The following is a 20,978-nucleotide window of genomic DNA, read 5'->3' on the forward strand; positions in this document are numbered from 1 at the left end:
ATTATTACCACTAATAAATGTTGGATTTTAAAGAAAAATTAATTAAATGAACTAAATGAAAAAATATCCACACCATTATGAAAATATTATTATTATTATTAAGTCAGTTAATGTGATAATATTAGTTGTCATATTCCAGCATCTGTAACTTTTTGAGTTAGATTATAATTTACAACTATCCCTTTATTATTATCATCATCATCCTTTTTAGCGGTATTCCGGTTTTCTCAGCAATTCGCTGATTTTTAATATTAGTAATCAGAAATGTTTATTATTTCTGAATTAGGTGGAGTCAAAATACCATTGTTTTTGAGCTAGTGTTTCTAAATTTGTAAACGGTGACTTTGCAACTAGAACTAGTAGTAGAAGAGGGTAATTTTTCTTTACGGCTTTCTGTGAACCGAGTAGAGTGTTAGATAGTGTTTGTACTTTAGTAATACAATGTCTGCTTAAGATAATAGCAGATTTTACTGTTAAATGCTCTTTTACTGTACAGTGAAAAATGTTTATTAGTGTTAAAATTTTGCAAGGAAGAGAGTGCACAATTGAGGTACATAAAATTTTCATTGACTGGATAATTCATTCATCATAACTACTGCTGTAATGTAAATTTTAGCAGATATTACTATTTGACAGTTACTTCTGAACGCATATTTTAATATTTGCAGAAGATGAATAGCATTGTTATTTGTGATAATAAGTCTTTTTTCAGTGATAAAATCAAAAATTTCGGTCTGAGAAGTCTGATATTTCAGATTTTCGTTATAATTTTAGACTAGAAAGAATTATGCGAATGGCATTTGACTTTAATATTTAAAATCAAAACCATTAATAATTGTTTAAGTATTATTGTAGAAGGTAAACCATTTTGGAACTCATCTTGTTACCATTTGCAATTTTATAATATATGGCTTGAATATAGTGCCATGCCACAATTGATCAAGTATAAATGGATCGCCAATCATATTTACCCACTGATTGCACCACGTTCTGTTTAACAGCATGTACACAGGTAGCAATTTTTTGTGGTTATTTTAAACTTATTTCAAGTCGATGAGTGATGATTTTTCTCATATTCCAAGATTAGACTTTTGTTTATTTATCTTAATTGGTATCCTGATTCAGGTTTAAATAAAATATCAAATCAGTAGGGTCTATTCCTGACTTGATCAGAAAATTGAACAGAATTTTGATTGATGCTATTCATTATTAGAATATTGGTTACAGTCCAGCAGAACAGCTTATGGCCAAAAAGAAATTTTCGTAATAAATCAGCAAATCCATTAACAATATCTTTATTATTATTATTATTATTATTATTGTTCCGGGAAACTCCAAGGAGTCGACAGACTCATCGAGGGAGGCCCTAACATCATGTCTGGAACAACTATTCAACATTCACACAGTATCTTATCATATCTTGCCTTGAACTCATTCATGGTCGTAGCACCCCACAACAGACTCTGGAAGCTCATTCCACTCATTCACCACTCTCCAAGTAAAAAACCTAGCTCTAACACCCTTGTCAACCACGCTCTTGCCCAGCTTTCATGCATGGCCCCTAGTCCTCCCACCACCAGTCATATTTTCAAAAATATCTTCTGGATCAATCTTATAAAAACCCTTCAGTAAATCTTGTCATTGTTTTCATTCAGTCTTAATGTATGTTGTTTCTAAGAAACCATGTTTGTTAAATTTCCTGATAAAAATGTATTCTTGTTACCTGTAACATTTCCCATCAGGTGCTAATAACAAAGAAAGAAATACAAGTATATGATAATAACAGAACAATTAAATGAAATAATACACATTCTTTTATATCATAGATCAACACTTTTTTGGTTGTAGAAGAGATTCATTGCCACGCATGAAACATGCATATACAGAATATGGCATACACTTCAATCAATCATAGAGAAAATATGTATATACTTATATTATGTAGTCACAATTCCTCGAGTCTGCAACCCTTGGTAAACTAACTTGATTTTTCAAGAGAGACTTAGTAACCTGTATCTCTATGCTAATAAATAAATGTACATATTACATCTGGTCATCCATTTATAATTCATATTTTCATTAAAAATTTGAATTCCAATATTTTATTTACATATGCTTGAAAGTATAGCCTCCATGACTTAGTAACAATGATGCTCTTTTGTTGAAGAGATGGTTCAAATCCTCTCTAGGACATGAACCACTTAGGACTTTTCACCTGAAGGTAAGTTTTACCAGTATCATATTATGTGGATAGCACATTGACTCTCCCCATTCCCACAAAAAAAAAACAAAAAAACTTGCAAGTAAGATAAAATCAATCAGAACATAATGCAATTGACAGATTTTTTGTAGATATTATTAACCTCCTTAACATGATATTAATTAGATTTCTATAAAGTTAAGTTACTTAACCATGACAGTCATTGAGCCTAACTCATGAAGGGAAAGGTATGTATGCCTTTGAAGAATCATGAACAAAATTTTTTCCTCTGAGGCAGAATATGCTATAACACAGCTATGAACAGAAGTAAAACTGCACATTATGTCTTTCAGAAGCTTTACATATGACTGATGATGGAGCTGAAATGCATTTAAAAATTTAAAAACAAGCCTGTGGCGTGTGTGTGTGTGTGTGTGTGTGTGTGTCGGGGGGGGGGGGGAATGATGGCATGGTACAGGATAACTAAAAATAATAAAAAAATTGGTTTCTCTTCTAAGTGTCAGAGTACTTTCCTTGAAGAAATTATCTCAGCAGTTCTTGAGTTTGCACTGGTAGTTTTCATACAAGTTTCATATAAAACATTTCATAAAAAATATTAAAATTTTGATCTAGTTATCATGATCATATCCTGCAATCCCTTCTAAGTTATTAGGCACTGTGCTATAAATATTACAGCTGCATATCTGAATTCAGTGACAGTGGTTAGTGTAGTGTATATATATTAGTGCATTAATAGAGAAAACGTTCTTAACAGACCAAAATCTATTTGTAGTGGGGGTTACAAATTGAATGTTGTGAAAAGTATAATTCTTTAAGTATGAAAATAACAGAAGCTTAGACATCTTTAAGCATAGAATGGACATTGTATTAGGCAAAATTATTAATGATAGCTTGCATGTTTAAGTGCTCAAGAGGATTTATTGAGTATTTAATGCAGTATGCTGTGTGAAAGATTTACAGACATTTCTCCCTCTCAGCTTTTCTGCATACTATTGTGCTCAGCCCCTTTACCTCCAGATCTGATTTTTGTAGAAGTGGCAGTTGGATTATTCATTAGTTGGTTGGGGGATTCCTCATATCTTACTATCTGGTTCAGTAGCATGTGCTTTTTTTTTTTTTTTGTAGCTTTCACCTACAAAATTTCTACAAAAAGTTTCTGTAAACTATAGTATATTTGCACCATTGGCAGATTAAATGTTTTTCTGTTTTTATTATATTATATTTTATTCAGCTAAATCAGCTAATGCCTTTTTTTATTCCTGTATATATAGGGAATAGGCAAGGCTGTTTATATTCCTATCTAACTTTTGGAGACTGAGTGGGAAGTTCAATCTCCACTGGTACCCAATCAGAGCGATAGATGGCTCAGGGCTATCACTAATTAAGCGGCTTCTATTTGGCCTGAATCCAGCTTGTTCTTCACCAAGCTTCCCTTCCACAATCATTCTCAACCGTTTCTCAAGTATACTTGCATAAATCTTACCAGGAACACTCAGTAGGGAAATACCTCTATAATTTTCAGATGTATTTTTATTTCCCTTTTTTTTTTATATATATATATATGGGTACTATGAGAGCTCTACTCCAATCAGGGCCGGCCATCTCGGGGGTGCAATGCACCCGGGCCCCACGATCGAGTGGGCACAGTCGATACACATTTGCGGAAGCATATTATATTTCGAATGTTTTTTTGTTTTTTTTTTTCCTGTGCCAAAATCATTTGCAGGTAAGAGGTTTACAATACATTTATTTTGAATCCTTTAATTTTTACCTTTGAAAAATATTTTGGGGCCCCAAAAGGTTTCTTGCACCCGGGCCCCTTTATAGAGAAGGCTGGTCCTGACTCCAATCAATTCTCAGATTTATTTTTATTTCCCTTTTTGTATATGGGGACTATGAGATCTCTACTCTAATCATCTTGAATTCGTCCCTCTGTCCAGGCCTTCTGAACTATGTAGTATAGCCACTGCAAGACTTTTATACCTCCATACTTGAGCATTTCTGGTCGAATATCATTTACTCCTGCCGCCTTTCCATATTTCAGGCTTTTGATGGCTTTTCTACCTAAAGTATGGATATGCATTCCTGCTTACATGCCTGTTGAGTGTTTTTTTACCACTGTGCTGTTATTGCTTGTTTCATTTAGCAATTTTTCGAAGTAATTACCCCATACATCAAGGATATCTTTTTCTTTTGTTTTCATGTCACCTTTATCATCTCTAATTCTAATTTACAGCACTTTCCTCCATTTCTCAGCTTTTTCAACAGCCTCCAGAATATTTTGCCACCTTCTTGATATTTATTTTCTATATTCTTGCCAAAGTCTTCTAATGACTTTTATTTAGCTAGTTTTACAGTATTTAGCTTTTTTACATTTGTTTATGTGTTCTCTAAGAGCACAAACTGATTTATTTGCCAGGAACTTTCAATATGCTTTCTTTTCCTTCACTTCCTCTTTAACTTCCTGTGTCCACCATGGAGTTCTGATTTTTCTATCCTTGCAGACATCACCACATGCCTCTCTGGCTGAATCAATCAATGTTTTCTTCAGGATTTGCCATTGAATCTCCAAGGTTTTGTTCCTGTTCTCAAACTCTTTCATTTTTTTCTTGAATAATGTTACTGTATTTTAGTCTACAGTTCATATCTGAGAGCTGCTCAACTTTTATTCACTTTAAAACTTTTTTACATGTTCTTTTCAGTATGACATTCAGTTTTATTCTGCAAAAAACTAAATGGTGATTACTTCCAATTTCAAATCCTCTGTACACTCTAGTGTCCTGCACTAGTGAGAAAACATCACTATCAACAATAACATAGTCAATGAGACTTTTCTTGTTCCTTGCCTCTTCTCTCCATGTGAATTTATGCATATTTTTATGTTGGAACATTGTGTTAGTAATAACCAGTCCATGTCCTGAGCAGAAATCCAACAGATATTTGCCATTATTATTAGCTTTGCTCTTTTCTCCAAATTTTTCCAAAATATTTCTGTATGTCTGACAATCATTCCTACTCTGCTATTTAGATCCCCAGCAAGGACCGACTTTTCTTTTTTCATTGTATCAGTTGCTTTCTCTAAAGCCTCAAAAAATTCCTTCACTTCTACTCTGTGGGCACAAATAAGTCCAATTGTCCAATTCCCTTTCTGATATTTGCTCTTATCACTAATTGATATTGCCTGCCATTCAGGATCTTGTATTTAGTGTTGAATATTATAGCTACTTCTTCTTTTCCTTGATTGTTATTGCCTGAATATAACATTTTGTATTTATTGCTTAGAAGGATCTCACCAGTTTTTGTCTTTTTTTGTTTCAGTCATCCCTATTATATCAATCTGGTACTTATCCAATTCCTCAGCCAGCTCCATTTCTTTGCCATTCAGGCTTATGTTGTTAATATCAATCTTGAACTGTTGAATTGGGGTGTTTCGGGATTTGTTACAGTAGTTGACTTTTCACTGTTTGCTTTGGTTCCCTGGCTAAAACAACAGGGCACTTGTTTAACCGGGTGATGCTACAGACGGCATGAAATTCTGTGATGTTGTACCATAATTTTATTTGTGGTTTTAGCCAATAAGAATACAATTTGGTCAGCTAAATCCCAAATTGCCAGCCCATCTTCATTTGTTTAGTATCTAGGTAGGTACCTAACAGGGTGCTACGAGAAGGTGAGGATTGGACATCAGAAGCCCTGGTCAGTTCTACGCATCCCTTTAAAGGCTATGTGGAGGCCTCCTTTCAGTTATACAGCTTTGACCCTTTAGCACCCCCCCCCCCTTAAGCGTCATTGATATAAAGGTTAAACAATACTGAGCCCTGTAGAACTCCGAATTCACCCTTCTGCTTCTCCAGTACTTCTCTCTTGTACACAACTCTGATATCTATCAGACAGCCAATCCAATTCACTAACCTTATATCTAAATCCATATGCTAGAACTTAGCAACCTGTCAAATTCTTGATATGCATCCTTAGTGGATCTACAGGATAATTATGATAGTACTACATGCACCATTACTAACTTCCAATCAGCAATTTATTATTATCATCATCTGATCTCCATGGAGTCAGAGACTCATCATGGGAGGTACACACTATTGCACACAATGCTCATCCAACCGTGCCTTAACTGATTCATTCACAGCACACTCAGGCAATACATTCTGCTCACAACCTCTTCCCATGAAAAGAACCTGCTCTCACTCCTCTGCTCACACTCTTCTTATACAGTTTCCAGCAATGGCCTCTTGTTCTACCCCCTCTTCCATTCTATAAAAAAAATCTCTTCCATGTCAACCTGATAACAATCCCTAACTAGTTTATATGTCTGACTTTATATCCCTCCCCCTCCTCCTCTCCATGAGGCTTTGCAACTTACATTCGTTCAATCAGTCCTCGTATCCCACATTCCAAAGACCACTGACCATCTTTGTGAATCTTCTCTGGACCTTTCCAGCATATCCTCGTCACCATGAAAACCCGGCGACCAAATCTGTGTACAATACTCCATATGAGGCCTTATCACCAGAATGTGGTAGTTAACAAAACTAATGAATCTTCTCATGTGCTAGTGAATAATCTGTTTTTTTGCTCAATGTAACCACCAGTCCGTATATTGTTTTAAAAATGTTTTTGTTAGGTTGAGATCATAGCTTTGTGCTTGCTATTCAAGCGTTTCCACATCATTTTCCTCATACCATGTCACAATAGCATTTACAGTATTGCACGTTGCATTTGCTGTGAATAAAACATGACTTGCAAGCACAAATCTGTGATCTTAACCTAACAAAAACATTTTTAAAGCAAAAGTATACTGACTGGTTGATTATATTGAGCAAAGAAACACATTCATTAGCATATGAGTTGATTCATTAGTTTTATCAACTAGCACTTCCTTGTTCTTCTGTATCCAGAAGTGCTGCTTATATTCTCACATTCATTTCATGACAAAGGTAGTTTGTCTGGTCATTCTCCAAGTACATATTTACATTTGCCCATGCAATCAGAAAAGCATTGTAGCACAATTTTTTACTCTGTTAGAGATTTCAAGTGCTGTGTAAACCAGTCGATGTTTTTTACACCAGAGTTTTGTGCTGTTGATTTGCCATAGTTGAGTTGTTTTATGTGCGGCTGCCTTTCTGTAGAAACCAAGACTGTACAGCATTTTGTGTAATTTCCTGTTACTAACCTGAACCTCTGTATTGCTGTTTTTTTTTCAGCAACCTTTTGTCTTGATATTATCTTGTTTGGATCTCTCTCTGTTTGTTTGGTTTGGTTGATAATATTGCTTATAGGTGATGCTGTCTTTTACCAGGCATCCTATTACTTACTTCAATATTGTTTATTATATATTTTATATATAAATGACTTTATACATGTACTTCTGATCCATTCTTCATGGTAAAAAATATTCAACTGGAATGCATTCAGTCATTATTTGAGGAAGGAAATGCCATCAGAAAACTGAAATGTGGATTACCAAAATGTTTTACATTGTATAATTTTAGGTCTTATCAGAAGATCAGTTCTAGGTGATGATGTAGAGCTTTCATAGTACTCTTCTGTGGGGGGGGGAGGAAATAAAACCGAACGTGGGAATTTATACAGGAATTTTCCCAGTGAGCATTCTTAAGTAAAATTTATGTAAGCATTGAAGAGACACTTAATGAAGAAAAATCCAGGTTCCTGTCAAATAAAAGTTCAGGATTATTTATCTTCTAGTAAATAGACAAATTATTGAGAAATAGTGAGGATATGACAAGGATCTGTATTTAAATTTTATAAATCTGGAAAAGATATAAGGTGTTGAGAAAAAAGCTGTTAAACCCTACAATTATATGGGTATAAATGGAACATTATGCACACCAAAATTTACCTTTTACATAAGTTGTAAATGAGCTATTGGGATTGAAGTTACAGGAAGATCAATGGTTTGATATAAAATTCAGTGAGTTATAAGATAAAGACATATGCTGTTTGTAATGTTTATATGGATCACATTCTGAAAGAAAGTAGCATTAATCCTGATATCAGATTTGAAAATATTCATCTCATCTCTTTATGCAGATTCTGTTACAATCCTAAATAAAACCAGTGCATGTCTTCAGGACTCTATAACTATATTGAATAACTGCTATAACAAGTTTGGCATGAAGATTAGCAATAAAAGACAAACTTTAAAAAACTGCAAACACAAAAACAGCAATGCATTCTTAATAGAGAACATGTGGACAAAAAAAAAAAAAAACATCAGCTATTTAGGTGCAACATTTAGTGAAGACTAAAGATAGCAATTGATAACAAAATAAACAAAGTTGGTTGGTGAAGATCAAGCTGGAGAAACGTGATGGAATAAGAGAAATTAGCCAGAATGTTACACCAGCAGTACATAAGACAACATTCAAACCAGTTTTAATTGTGTATATGAAAGTTGAGTTAGAAATAAAACAGTTAATAACTATAGACCACATATGCTAGAGGAGTACTGAGAAAAACATAAGGAATGTAGCAAGAGATGGCATCATATTAAAAATGAAGTTATTAGAAACAAGCTCTACACTGGTAATATTTAAAATTGTGGGCAGAATGGTCATTTAAACAAAATGGGATTGGTTGTAGAATTTTTTTTTTTTTTTTTGTTATAATTAAAGTTGCCAAGAAATTATATTCATGTTTAATCCTTCATCCATGTGGAAGCAAACAAAGTTTGTACGTGAAGTATCTTCACAACTAGGCTACTTGTATATAGAGGCTAATGACTTCCCATCAATTGCCTTAGTATCCCATAATGCAAAGTACACATCCTTTTAGACTTGTATGAAGTTATGCATTATGGGAAGGACCACTACCAAAACTTGTTTCAACTTTTATTGAGGTCCCATGAGCAGGAGTCAGACCTAGAAGATATACCAAAGTTGAAATAATGTAGAGGTTATATAGTGGATCTGGCTCCCACTGATAAGACCTCAATAAATGTTAAAACCAGGTCAGAATCTTCTCATAATGCATAGCATCATGCATGTTCAAAAGGCATTTGCATTATAGGATACTAAGACAATTGATGCGAAGTTATTAGCCTCTATTGACAAGTAGCCTAGTCATGAAGATAGTTCATGCACAAATTTTGTTTGCTTATACCAAATGAAGGATTAAACAAGAATATAATTTCTTGGCAAGTTTAATTTAAAATGGGAGAGGTAGGTTAGTAAAACAGGTATTGTTCCCAGGATGACAAGAAAGAGATCTAGTGGAAGATCATCTAGGTGGAATGAAGATGCTATTTTAATACTGCCTTAGAAGACTGAATATAAGCTCTGGAAATATTGAAAACATGACAGCTAATGGATTAATTTTTTAAAAAGTTGATAAGAAATATCCTACGGACCAATTGCCATCACTTCAGTCCTCTCCAAAATAATGGAGAAAGCCATCCACATCTCCACTACCTACAAGCCCACCAGTTAATCAGTGATTATTAGTATGGATTCTTCTATTCAAGGTCCACACCTGTTCTTAGGTGTGGACCTTGAATAGCACCTGCCGCTGGACATATTGTTCTCATTTTAATCTCATGTGGCATCGAAGCCAACTGAGCAAATTGCTGTCATTTAGTCTACCTGCCACCCTCTGTAATTAGGTAGCCAGCTTCTTCTCTAGTCATTCACTGCTCCCTCTCTTCAAGTTTTCCCACCAATGTGGGACCATCTCAGGGCTCTCTTCTATCACCTGTCATCTTTCTACTATACACAAATGAATTTAAAAATTTGCCTAATTTCTATTTTATTCCATCGAAGTTTATTCAGCTGAATATGCATATCAGTTTTACTTATTCTCTTATCTATTTTTTTATTTGATTTGCTATCTTTGACTAAAAGTTATTGCACCAGAACATCTAATATGTTCTATGTATTTTCCATTAAGAATAAAGTTTGTTTTCCATCTTATGTTTTCATAAATTTTCTTTTTATTGCTAATTTTCATACCAAATTTGTTATAGGAGTTATTCGGTTAAGAGTCCTAACAAGTTGTAATAGTTATTTAGTATTTTAACATTTATATTAACTCTAGTTTTGATATCAGGCTTAAACATTATGCTTTCTTTCGTAATGTTCATATAGATGAGGAATAAAAATGGGATAGTTTGCATTTTTGCTTTGCTCTTGATTGTTTTTTATCAAACCATCTTTTTGTACATATTTAATTTCTAACTGTTGAACAAACAACTCATTCAGTCACATATATTGCTCTGTATAATTCACATTTACACCATATAATTGTAGCTGAACAACTTTTCTCTTGACACTTTACTGTATGACTTTTCTGATTTATGAAATTTAAATACAGATCATTGTTATATTCACATGATTTCTCACCTCCCTTTAAAGCAAGTTTGATCCTAATCTCCTCTTTTTAGTGTGAATCTAGCCTCTCAGTTTCTCCTCCACAATTTTTCTCAAGTATGTTTGCATAAAGTTTACCTGGAACTATCAGTAGGGAAATTCTTAATTCTCATTTTTAATTTCCCTTTTTTTTATAGATGGTTACTATATTAGCTCTACTTCAGTCACCTGGAACTTGAACTTCTAACCAGACTTTCTAAATTATACTTGTAGCCAGTATATCTTTTATAACTGCATGTTAAATATTATTATCTGAGACCTCCAGGGAGTCGAGGACTCATTGAGGGAGGCTGTGCATTACTGTACACTAGCTGTTATTCTCTTATACTCATTCACACTAGATGCATTCATCACTTCAACAGGCAAACTGTTTCACTCAGTCACTTCTCTAAGAGAAAAATCTAGCCAATATTCATCAGACAGTATACTATAACACATTCAGAAGTTTTTAGATCTCTATCATAACACTCCTCTTTCTTCAGCTTACCAGGGTCTGCAGTCCACATACTCTCACCCTTTCTTCGTAATCTACATTACATAATACCAATATAATATTTATAACTCTCCTTTCCACAGGTTCTTTATCCCCTTTGAACTTTTGAATCTACTCACAGTAGTCTTATTAAAGCCTTATAAAGAAGCAGAATAACCAACTTATCCTTGCATGTCAGTGTTAGTTTCAACATTGCAATTATCCTCTTAGTTGTATTTGAAATTTTTACTATGTGGCCTTTGAACTGCAAATTCCTATCTACTATAATTCCAAAATCCTTAGCCTCATCGGTTTCATGTAAAATAACCTCACCAATATAGTATGCCATTGGAAATCTCATCATGCAAAGTGTATAACGTTATACTTACTAACATTGAATTGACAGCCTTTATTATTTGGATACATTTCTTGCCTATTGAAATCATTCTGTAAGCGCTGGATGTCAGTAGCATCATTGATATCCAGTGATGAATATCCTGCCTATCTTTGTATCATCAGCAAACAATAGAGCATCTTCTGCCAGATCCTTCTGAATATCATTAATTTATGGGTTGAACAGTGATTCAAAGACTGATCCCTGTGGTGCACCACTTGTCACCTTACATCTGGCAGATTCACACCCAGCATATACCACTTGCTGATACCTGTCCATCAACTACCCATCAGTCAGGAGTTTATTCTGATCCCATCTTCTTCAGTTTATGCCATAATCTTTCATGTGGAATTCTGTCAAATCATTTGGCAAAATCCAACATTATTATAGTGTATCCATTCTCTTTATTCAACTCAGCAGTAATGTTATAAAATATGAGCAAATTGCAAAAACATGACCTTCCTTTAGTAAACCCATGCTGTTCCTTTCCTTGTCTGTTGACCTATTTTTGTATTAAAATTCTTACCAATTTTTCTAAAATTTCACCATTACTCCAGAAATACTGATAGGTTGGTAGTTACATATTGGTTTTTCCACTACCACCGTGCAACGGAACTATCATACATTCTTTCCATTCTGTGGTATTTTTCCTGAGCTGCAACTCAAGTTATACAAGACACATCCAGAAAGTAAGATACAGTCAAGAATTTAATGGAAACTGGTAGGAGAAGAAAAAAAGTTTCATTATATGCTAAAATACTTATATATACTTTATCTTTCCACATAGTCACCATTGACTTCCAATCATTTTTGGTATCGTGGCACTAGCTTCTTCATACCACGTCAAAAAAAGTCTGTCACCAGTGATCTCAACCACTGAATCATACTGGTCTTCAAAGCACATTGAGATGGGAGCCACTGCTTCATATGCAGGAACAAGAGGTAGTCACTAGGTATGAGGTTGGAGTGGTAGGGTGGTTGGTTGAAAAGTTCCCACTCAAACTTATGAATTTGAACTGCTTGTCTTATCTTCAGCGTTTCACAATACACATCAACATTATTATTGTTCCTCACTGAAGAAAATCGACAAGCAAGATCCTGCTTCAATCACAGAAGACAGTGGCCTTTTTTTTTTTTTTTACTGACAGTGCATATTTGAATTTTTTTGCTTTCAGAAATGATGAATGGCATCACTGTATTAATTGTTTTGACTCAACATTTGTATACTAAATCAATGTTTTGTCACGATAAGAGAAAAAAAGTCATCTCCTTCATTTTCGTAACATTCCAAACGCTTTTGAACTGATTCCTTTCATTGCTGTTTATGTGCATTGGTCAGCATTTTTGGAACCCATCTGGCACAAACTTTCTTATATCCCAGCTTTTTTTTTTTCTCACAGTTTCATGAATGACTGAGCATTAAACCCCTCGGAATTCAAAAGAAAGTCCGTAATTGTAAAACGACAATTCTCACAAGTTTTTGTGCTCACTCTTTCCACCAAATTGTCCTGTCACCACACTTGGCTGGCCACTGCACTCTTCATCCTGAACATTGTTCTGTCCTTTTTTCTTTAAAAAGGACAGAACAATTTGACTTTAAATTGTGAAGGTCCATTCACAATTTACAGTCAAATAAGATATTGGGGGGAGGCACATTAGGCTCATAAACCTTACATAGTCATTGGTGAATTTCTGCAGCACTGTTGTTTTCTGCCAACGAAACCATATCACACCATAAATCTTGCAACTGGTGGGATTTTTTTTTATCAGATCACTCAATATAAATTATTCGTTGAAGACAAATGATAATGCAGTGAAAGTAGAATAGTCAACAGCTAGCTAATGGGTCACTCTATGCTACAACTTATGTGCCTCCCCCCAATATCTTATTTGACTGTAAATTGTCAATGGACCTTACTTTATGGATGTGCTTCATACAAACACATCAAGAGACTACCATTTCAGCTGAACATTCCTTTAGCATATGTGCTGATGATTGCCAAATTCTTATCAAAGGTTATGTAACAGCTCTTGAACCACATTCTTATATATCCGTATCTCTTCATGCAATGTTCTAGTAGCACTGTTTCATGTTACATCCATCTGGTTCATATATCTTAGCAAAGAGAGCACTCGTTAATTAAATGATCTTACCAGCTTCTGACAAGAGTACTATCTGCATTCAGAGAAGTTTTATTGTTCTGCATTCATTCTTTCTTTTACTTGCAGCATACGATAATTTTTTGGATTGCCTTTAGCCTGCACAGCCAATTATTATTAAGAGAGACCGCCAGGAAGTTGAGATTTGAGGGACGCCACATATTACATGCATCCACTGTCATAATTGTTATTGAATTCATTTACACTGCTTACACAACATCCAATGGCAATCCATTCCAATCACACACCACTGAAAAAAAAAAAAAAAGATCTCATCCCTTCTTGACAGCATTCATTCTTAGCTTCCAAGGATGTCCTCTCGTCCTTTCCCTGCAATCTCAGTCATTTGTCATCCCTCTTTCTCCTGTTTGCTAGTGTCTGCAACCTACAATTCTCAATGTTTGCATAATCAGTATTTCACAATTCTGATATCATTAACACTCTCCTTTGCACTCTCTCCACTATTAGAATCGCAACAGAAACTAGGAGATCAGACCTGTGCCCAATAGTCCTTGCGAGGTTTTATCAAGGTCTTGTAAAGAGGCAAAATGATATTCTTATCTTTACGCATGAAAGTTTGTTTCAGCATTGCAATTATCTTTCGAGTTACACTCTTAAATCTCTAGCCATGATCAGTTTCTTCTGGCATAATCCCACCAATATAATACGACATTGGATATCTAATCATGCCAAAGTACACAACGTGGTATTTACTAACATTGAACAGACATCCATTTTCTCATGTCGACAATTCCACCCTATTCAGATCATCCTGCAAGTACTGCAATCAACAGCATTCTTGATTACTTTGCATCATCAGCAAATAGTTGTATGTCACCTGTTGAATCCCTCCCAATATAATTAATATATAGATTGAATAACAGTGGACAAGGACTGATCCTTGCACACCACAGGCTACCTTAAATCTTGCAGACTCATATACCACTTTTTGATATGTCAGTCAAGGGAGTGGAAAGAAGGTAAGATAGTTCCATTACATAAAGGTGGGCTCAAGACAGAAGTAGCAAATTATAGACCAATTAGTATCTTTGGAGTGATGGTATTGGAAAAGTTGGTTAAAAGTAAAATTCAGGAATAAGTGGATAGGAATATGATACTCTATAGGGTATCATATTCCTATTAGTAGGGTATCATAGCCTCACAAATTTCCTGTAATTTAGTATCGTTATGATACAAAGTGCATTACCTTATATTTTACAACAATGAATGAACAGCCATTGTCTTTTACCCACACTGCCAATTTATTTAAATCATCCTGTAAGATATCTACATCACCTTAATCAACTTACCCTAGTTTTGCATCATCAACAAATAACTGAATTTCAAATCTTTCCTAGATCATTAATGTACAAATTGAAAAGAGTAGTGGTCCTAGTACAGACCCTCGGGACACTCCACTACTTACCCTCATTTGCCTTGATTACACCCCACCATATACCATCCTCTGATGTCTATCAACCACATCCCATGCGACCAGCCTGATATCCATTCCCATTTGCTATTCTGCCAAATGCCTTTGCGAAGTCTAGCAGGATAAAGGGAATTGCTACATCATAATACTGCTAGACTTTGCAAAGGCATTTGGCAGAATAGCAAATGGGAATGGATATCAGGCTGGTCGCATTGGGTGTGGCTGATAGACATCAGAGGATGGTATATGGTGGGGTGTAATCAAGGCAAATGAGGGTGAGTAGTGGCGTGTCCCAAGGGTCTGTACTAGGACCACTACTCTTTTTAATTTGTACATTAATGATCTAGAAAAGATTTGAAATTCAGTTATTTGTTGATGATGCAAAACTAGGGTAGTTAATTAAGGTGATGTAGATATCTTACAGGATGATTTAAATTGGCAGTGTGGGTAAAAGACAATGGCTGTTCATTCATTGTTGTAAAATATAAGGTCATGCACTTTGTATCATAATGATACTAAATTACAGGAAATTTGTGAGGCTAGGGATCTTGAGCTGATGATAGATAGAGATTTGAAATTCAGAGGATATATTGCAAGAGTTGGCAAAATAGCTCAGAGGATTACTTGGATGCTGAATGCTGAAGAACACATTGACGAGTAAAGATAGGGAGGTTATTATCCCTTTTTATAAGACTATGATTCAGCCACTTGTTGACGCACAGATTTGATCACCTGCATTTCTTGGGGATCAGAAGTGGAGAGGATTCAGAGATGAGTCGGTGACAGGTCTGTGGAATGTTCCCTATCATTACAGATTGAGGTGTCTGGTTTGCCAAGTTTAGCTGACAGGCAAAGGGGAGGAATATGATTGAAACATATGTCATTAAAGGGATTCTATAAGATTGACACAGAAAAAATGTTTCAATACATGGGAAGAGTAGGGGGAAAATAAGGGGTCACACTTGGAAGTTGTCTGAGAGGATGGTTAATAAGGGTGTGTGGACTAGGTTTTTTACTCGGAGAGTGGTAAATGAGTGAAATGGATTGCCAGAGATGGTTGTGAGTGCTCCAACAGTGAATAGGTTTAAGGAGATGTATAATAAGTATTGTATTAATGGATTAGAGCAGGTCTTCTGTGAAGTCTTTTGACTCCATGGAGTACCCATATAAATAATAATAAAATTCTCCAGTTTATGCAACAGTCTTTCATCAGAGAGAGAGGAGGGAGCTGATCTTTCGTAGAATGGATAAGGGTAGTAAGTTTGCAGTGGGGCTTATATGCTGTGTGTAGGTTGTACTTTTTTTTTAGCCTACAAAAGATCAGCTCCCTCCTCTCTATCTGCCTGGAGTTTACAAAGTACCCTGTTCCTGTAAGCTGGCATACTTTGGACAGACAGGCAGATCAGCATCCATCCGCCTGGAGGAACACAAGTCTTACATCTGGAAACACAACTATGACCATTCAGACTTGACTGACCATGTTTTGGACACCACCCACAGGGTATCATGGAAGAAAACCACCATGCTCCACCACAGCAAATTCAAGAAAGAGAGACTTTTCTTAGAAGCAGCAGCAGCTCTCAGAAACCAACCAAATCTTAATAAATATGGTTGCATTAAGCTTCCGAAGATTTGGGAAACACTCATCACCAGAGGTCCCACCTTACATTCCAGGCCACCTACTACCGCCCTTAGAGGGCGCTCCACAGTGTCACCCACGTGGTTGGGCTTAGTATTGTATGATATTTGTGTGCATGTTACATTAATTGTTTTTGTAATCCCCGTAGATGTTCTAGTGACTAGGACGAAATATAGGAAGTATTAAATTCTATTTTAATTCTTTTTGAGTGTTGTAAAAAATCCATTAAGCCTCCAACATGATGTCCTCACAGCACTAAGCCTCTACACACGAAGTATATTTGTTGATATTAATGACATAAGCATGGTAAGAAAAGAAAAATACTTTAGAAAGTTACAGGACAGATGGAAGAAGTGCATTATTAGATAAATAATTAGACAAATAGACAAATATTTATCAGATTTATGGACCTGTTCAAGAATTTTTTTTCCTTTTTATATTTGATCATAGAACTCAGCACAAGAGAAATTCTTAAAATACATCTTTACAATGATTAAAGCTTTTACTGTCTCAATTTTAAGTCTGTTTTTTTTTTTTTTTTTTTCATCTATCCAGAGCGTATTTATTAAAGGAAAAACATGTTCAACAGCTGCATTAGTTCCTGGCAGTGCTAAACAAAAACTTACTAGGCATTTAATACTTCCAGAATTTATACCCTGCTTTGTAAAATGAGCAAACATTTCACACCATTTATCACTGACACTTTGATCCTTCTGTTCACTTCACACTTCAGATTTGCTTTCACAATATTTTTTCACACATACAAACTCATCAAATAAGTCCTCTTCATTCACAGTAAAACTAGACGAAACTGCATGAATATGTAGCTTTCTTGTATGTTCTTCCAAGTCACAAGATCCTTTCCCTTCAAATTAATCCAATCAATAGACTGAAGAGGTGTGAGAAATGGCGTACACCACTCCTGAATATATTCAATACAGGTGCAGTAGAAATCTGCATAGCTTTCAAACTTTTCAATTGTTATGTGTCCTTCTTTTTCTAATTCTTGCAACTGTTTTCTCACAATAGTTTTAAGAAACTTTTCTGCCTTCTTACAATTTAACCTTTCCACCAGTTTAGTTCATCCTTCAATTACTATTATATCTTGCTTTTCAATACATTTAATGGTGTCATAAAAGGTTTTTAACTGGCTGGCAAGGAAATGCAGGAGTGTAATTGAAAGTGGATTTTCAAAGAAATTTTTGAGACTGATAGGACATTTGTCAATAGAAAGAAAATATGACTTCAATGAAGGGAACATGTCAATAACCCTCTGGATTGCAGGCAAAAGAGAGAGCCATCTTGTCTTGCTGCTACCCAAAACAGTTTTATACTCTGTGTTTGTGAATTCACAAAATGATTTAAGTTCTTCAACTCATACACTATGTTAATAATTATTCTTGCTAATTATTAACTGAAGATCGATAGGTAAGCAGCCTGCACAGCATTATGTATCACACGTGCAGGGCAACCAATTCCAATTAAATTGTTCACAGTGTTTTTTTTGCATTTTGAAGTACAGATTATTCTTTCTGTTTCTCTTCTTTCCACTGAAGTTTGTATTTGTTTTTATCTGCTAATATAGCAATAACCTTTTTCAGGAGATGTAACTTCTGTAACACTTCCAACACATAAGAAATTAAAAGTTCTGAAGTTTCACCACCTAAATTAACTAACTCCAACACATTCACCTTCACACCTTTTTCTGGATATCTAATGACCAGAGGCACTTATTTCATGTCAAGTGGTTTGATGAATCGATTAGTGCTGATATAAAACGAACTTCTTTTAGCTCTTCCTCAATCTGCTTTGTTGCTAATGATGCAATAACATTGGTTATTATTGCCTTGCACTTTGTTTGCAAACGCCTGAATTTATCGTTGAAAATTTTTTTCACGATGGTTGTTGTGCAGTCCATGGAGTTAAAGCTGTGGTTATGCACCACTGTGTGATACGCGAAGGTTGCTTCCTGCACTGTCAGTGATAACTCTTTTTCCCTTTCACTCTTGGTTTTCACAATTAAAAAATTACTTGTACTGCAGTTGGAAGTCTGACTTCAAACAGCAGCTTTATGTTTTTTCGTTTTCACGTGGTTGACTATGTCTGACCAACCACCATGCGAAATGTAAAGTACATTCCACATTTTCATCTACACCTTTAATGAAAGGAAATTCTCTTCTAATATTATCATTAATACTGCACTTACGTTTTGGCATTAAATAGAAAACGATAAAAATTATAACACGCAAAGTATTGATCAAGTAAGATACTGTTATAACAGAAGCATGGGAAAAAAGAACATTGCCATTAGTTATTATTAGTTAGTTATATTATTTATAATACTAATGATTATTATTATAAATAATAAATAAATAAAATTTATTATTATCAACATTGTAATAGAAATTGGTACTAAAAATAAGATAAAATCCGTTTTTATCCATTTTTTCCTGAGGGATACTTAAAAAAAAGTGGAACTTTTGGAATTAACTCAGGACATTTTTATAAAAAAACGGGACGAATAGGAACCTAATCTAATGTAAATTAGGTTTTTTATTATTATTATTATGGGTGCCCTTGTGATTTGATGAAACTGGATTTTTTTTTCTTTAAAAATTTTTTTGAATTAATATTTCTTTAGATATTATAAAATTCAAGTTCATATAATAGTTCTGATTTTAAAAAATATTGTTTTTTATTTGTTCTTGGCAAATTAAAAATGGATGAAGTTTTTGGTAATACAAAATTTGTCAGCATTTAAATAGATTGGAATTCCAGACGTTTTCTTTTTTTAATTGGAATCAGTTAGTCATTTAACCTTTGTTAAATTTTTTTTTAACAAATTTGGCATGAAAGTTAGCATTGAAAAACTTAAGTTATCAAAATAAGAACATTTAAAAACGAGCTGCATCCAGAATAGAGAACCTATAATAAAACAAGTAAAATATTTCAGCAACTTAGGCACAAATTTTAATTAAGATAGCATATTAAATATGAAAATAGACAACAAAAATGTTGCCTTATATGAAATAAAAAAAAAAAAAAAAAAGAAATTAGCTGTATACATAACTGTTCAAACCATTTTTAACTAATGGATCTGAGACTTGCTTTAGAAATAATTGATCAAAGACTAGACCACAACCAATATAATAGTTTGACAAAAATTAGGGGATTAACAAATGGCATCACTGGCAGATATATTAAAAATGAAAATATTTGAAAGGAACTTGATGTTATTATCATTCCAGAATGCATGAACAGAGCTAATCTCAGGTGGTATAGTTCTTAAACAGAATGGGGAAAGATGAGGTTAACAAAATGGACATTGCATGCCAAAAATGACCTAAAGGAAGACCAAATTAGAAAATTTGACAATAATAAAATATTTTATATTTTATTATTATATGTATTCACCTACCAAGAGTTCATTATGAAGAATATAACTTTCTGACATGGGACTGTTCTGGTACTGATTTTGAGGGTTCTTGCCCTCTTAGGTTTCTACCTGTTTCCTTATGAGAACCAGCAGCTGAAACCAGATGTCAGGCCAGTGAAACCTAATCGGTGCACTAATAAAAAGTGACAAAAGACATAACTCTGTTCAGAAGTCTATAAAGTAGTGCAAAGCAATGCAATTCCTATCCCAAAGGTTTATTCTCAAACTCTGGAAAATTTGTAAACTTATGCCTGTCCTTCATTTGGCTGTGTAGTGATGACAGATATCAAAATTCTTGTTATCTACTCTATATATATAAAAAGATAAGCCGAAATGTGAAATGTTTTTATGTCACGTTTTTTTTGTCTCTGGCTTACCAGCCCGGAACTTGGGCTGGTAAGCTGGAGACAAAGCCCCCCACCCAGTATGTTATAAAATCTGACAATATTGTAGTTCTGACATAGCTAATTCTTGGGAAAAATTGTCAATAGAATGTTAATAATAATCTAAACTTGCCATGCAAATTAATCATATCCTTTGATGGCACATATGATAATGAGAGTGACAAAAATGCAGAATGAACAATATCTTTAAAAGCATTGATGCTCAGATAGTAAATAAAACCCTCCTGAATTCTCAAAAAATCATCTTACATAAAAATGTGAGCTATGACTATCCTTTACAGGATAGTGCTCCATTTCAAGCTGATTTTTTTATTTTTTATTTCATTAAAATTTAGGCACTTTGTCTTCCAGACACTGTGCCCAAAATTTCATTGGAAAGTTTATATTTGTTGATATTAATGACATAAGCATGGTAAGAAAA

General features: G+C 34.4%; 1 protein-coding gene across 1 annotated transcript in view; it reads left to right on the forward strand.

Annotated features, from left to right (window-relative positions):
• Positions 1 to 350: 350 nt before the first annotated feature.
• LOC150108300 (ubiquitin-like protein 4A) overlaps positions 351 to 20,978 on the forward strand; it is a 66,599-nt gene continuing 45,971 nt past the window's right edge. The window contains exon 1 of the mRNA XM_090390686.1: positions 351 to 550. Coding sequence (XP_090246812.1) covers positions 503 to 550 — 48 coding nt within the window. The 5' untranslated portion in view covers positions 351 to 502. The remainder of the gene's footprint in view (positions 551 to 20,978) is intronic.

This window comes from Typopeltis vanoorti, chromosome 3, assembly GCF_054136105.1.
Source record: "Typopeltis vanoorti isolate ZY-2024b chromosome 3, IOZ_Tvanoo_1.0, whole genome shotgun sequence".
Taxonomy (NCBI): Eukaryota; Metazoa; Arthropoda; class Arachnida; order Uropygi; family Thelyphonidae; genus Typopeltis; species Typopeltis vanoorti.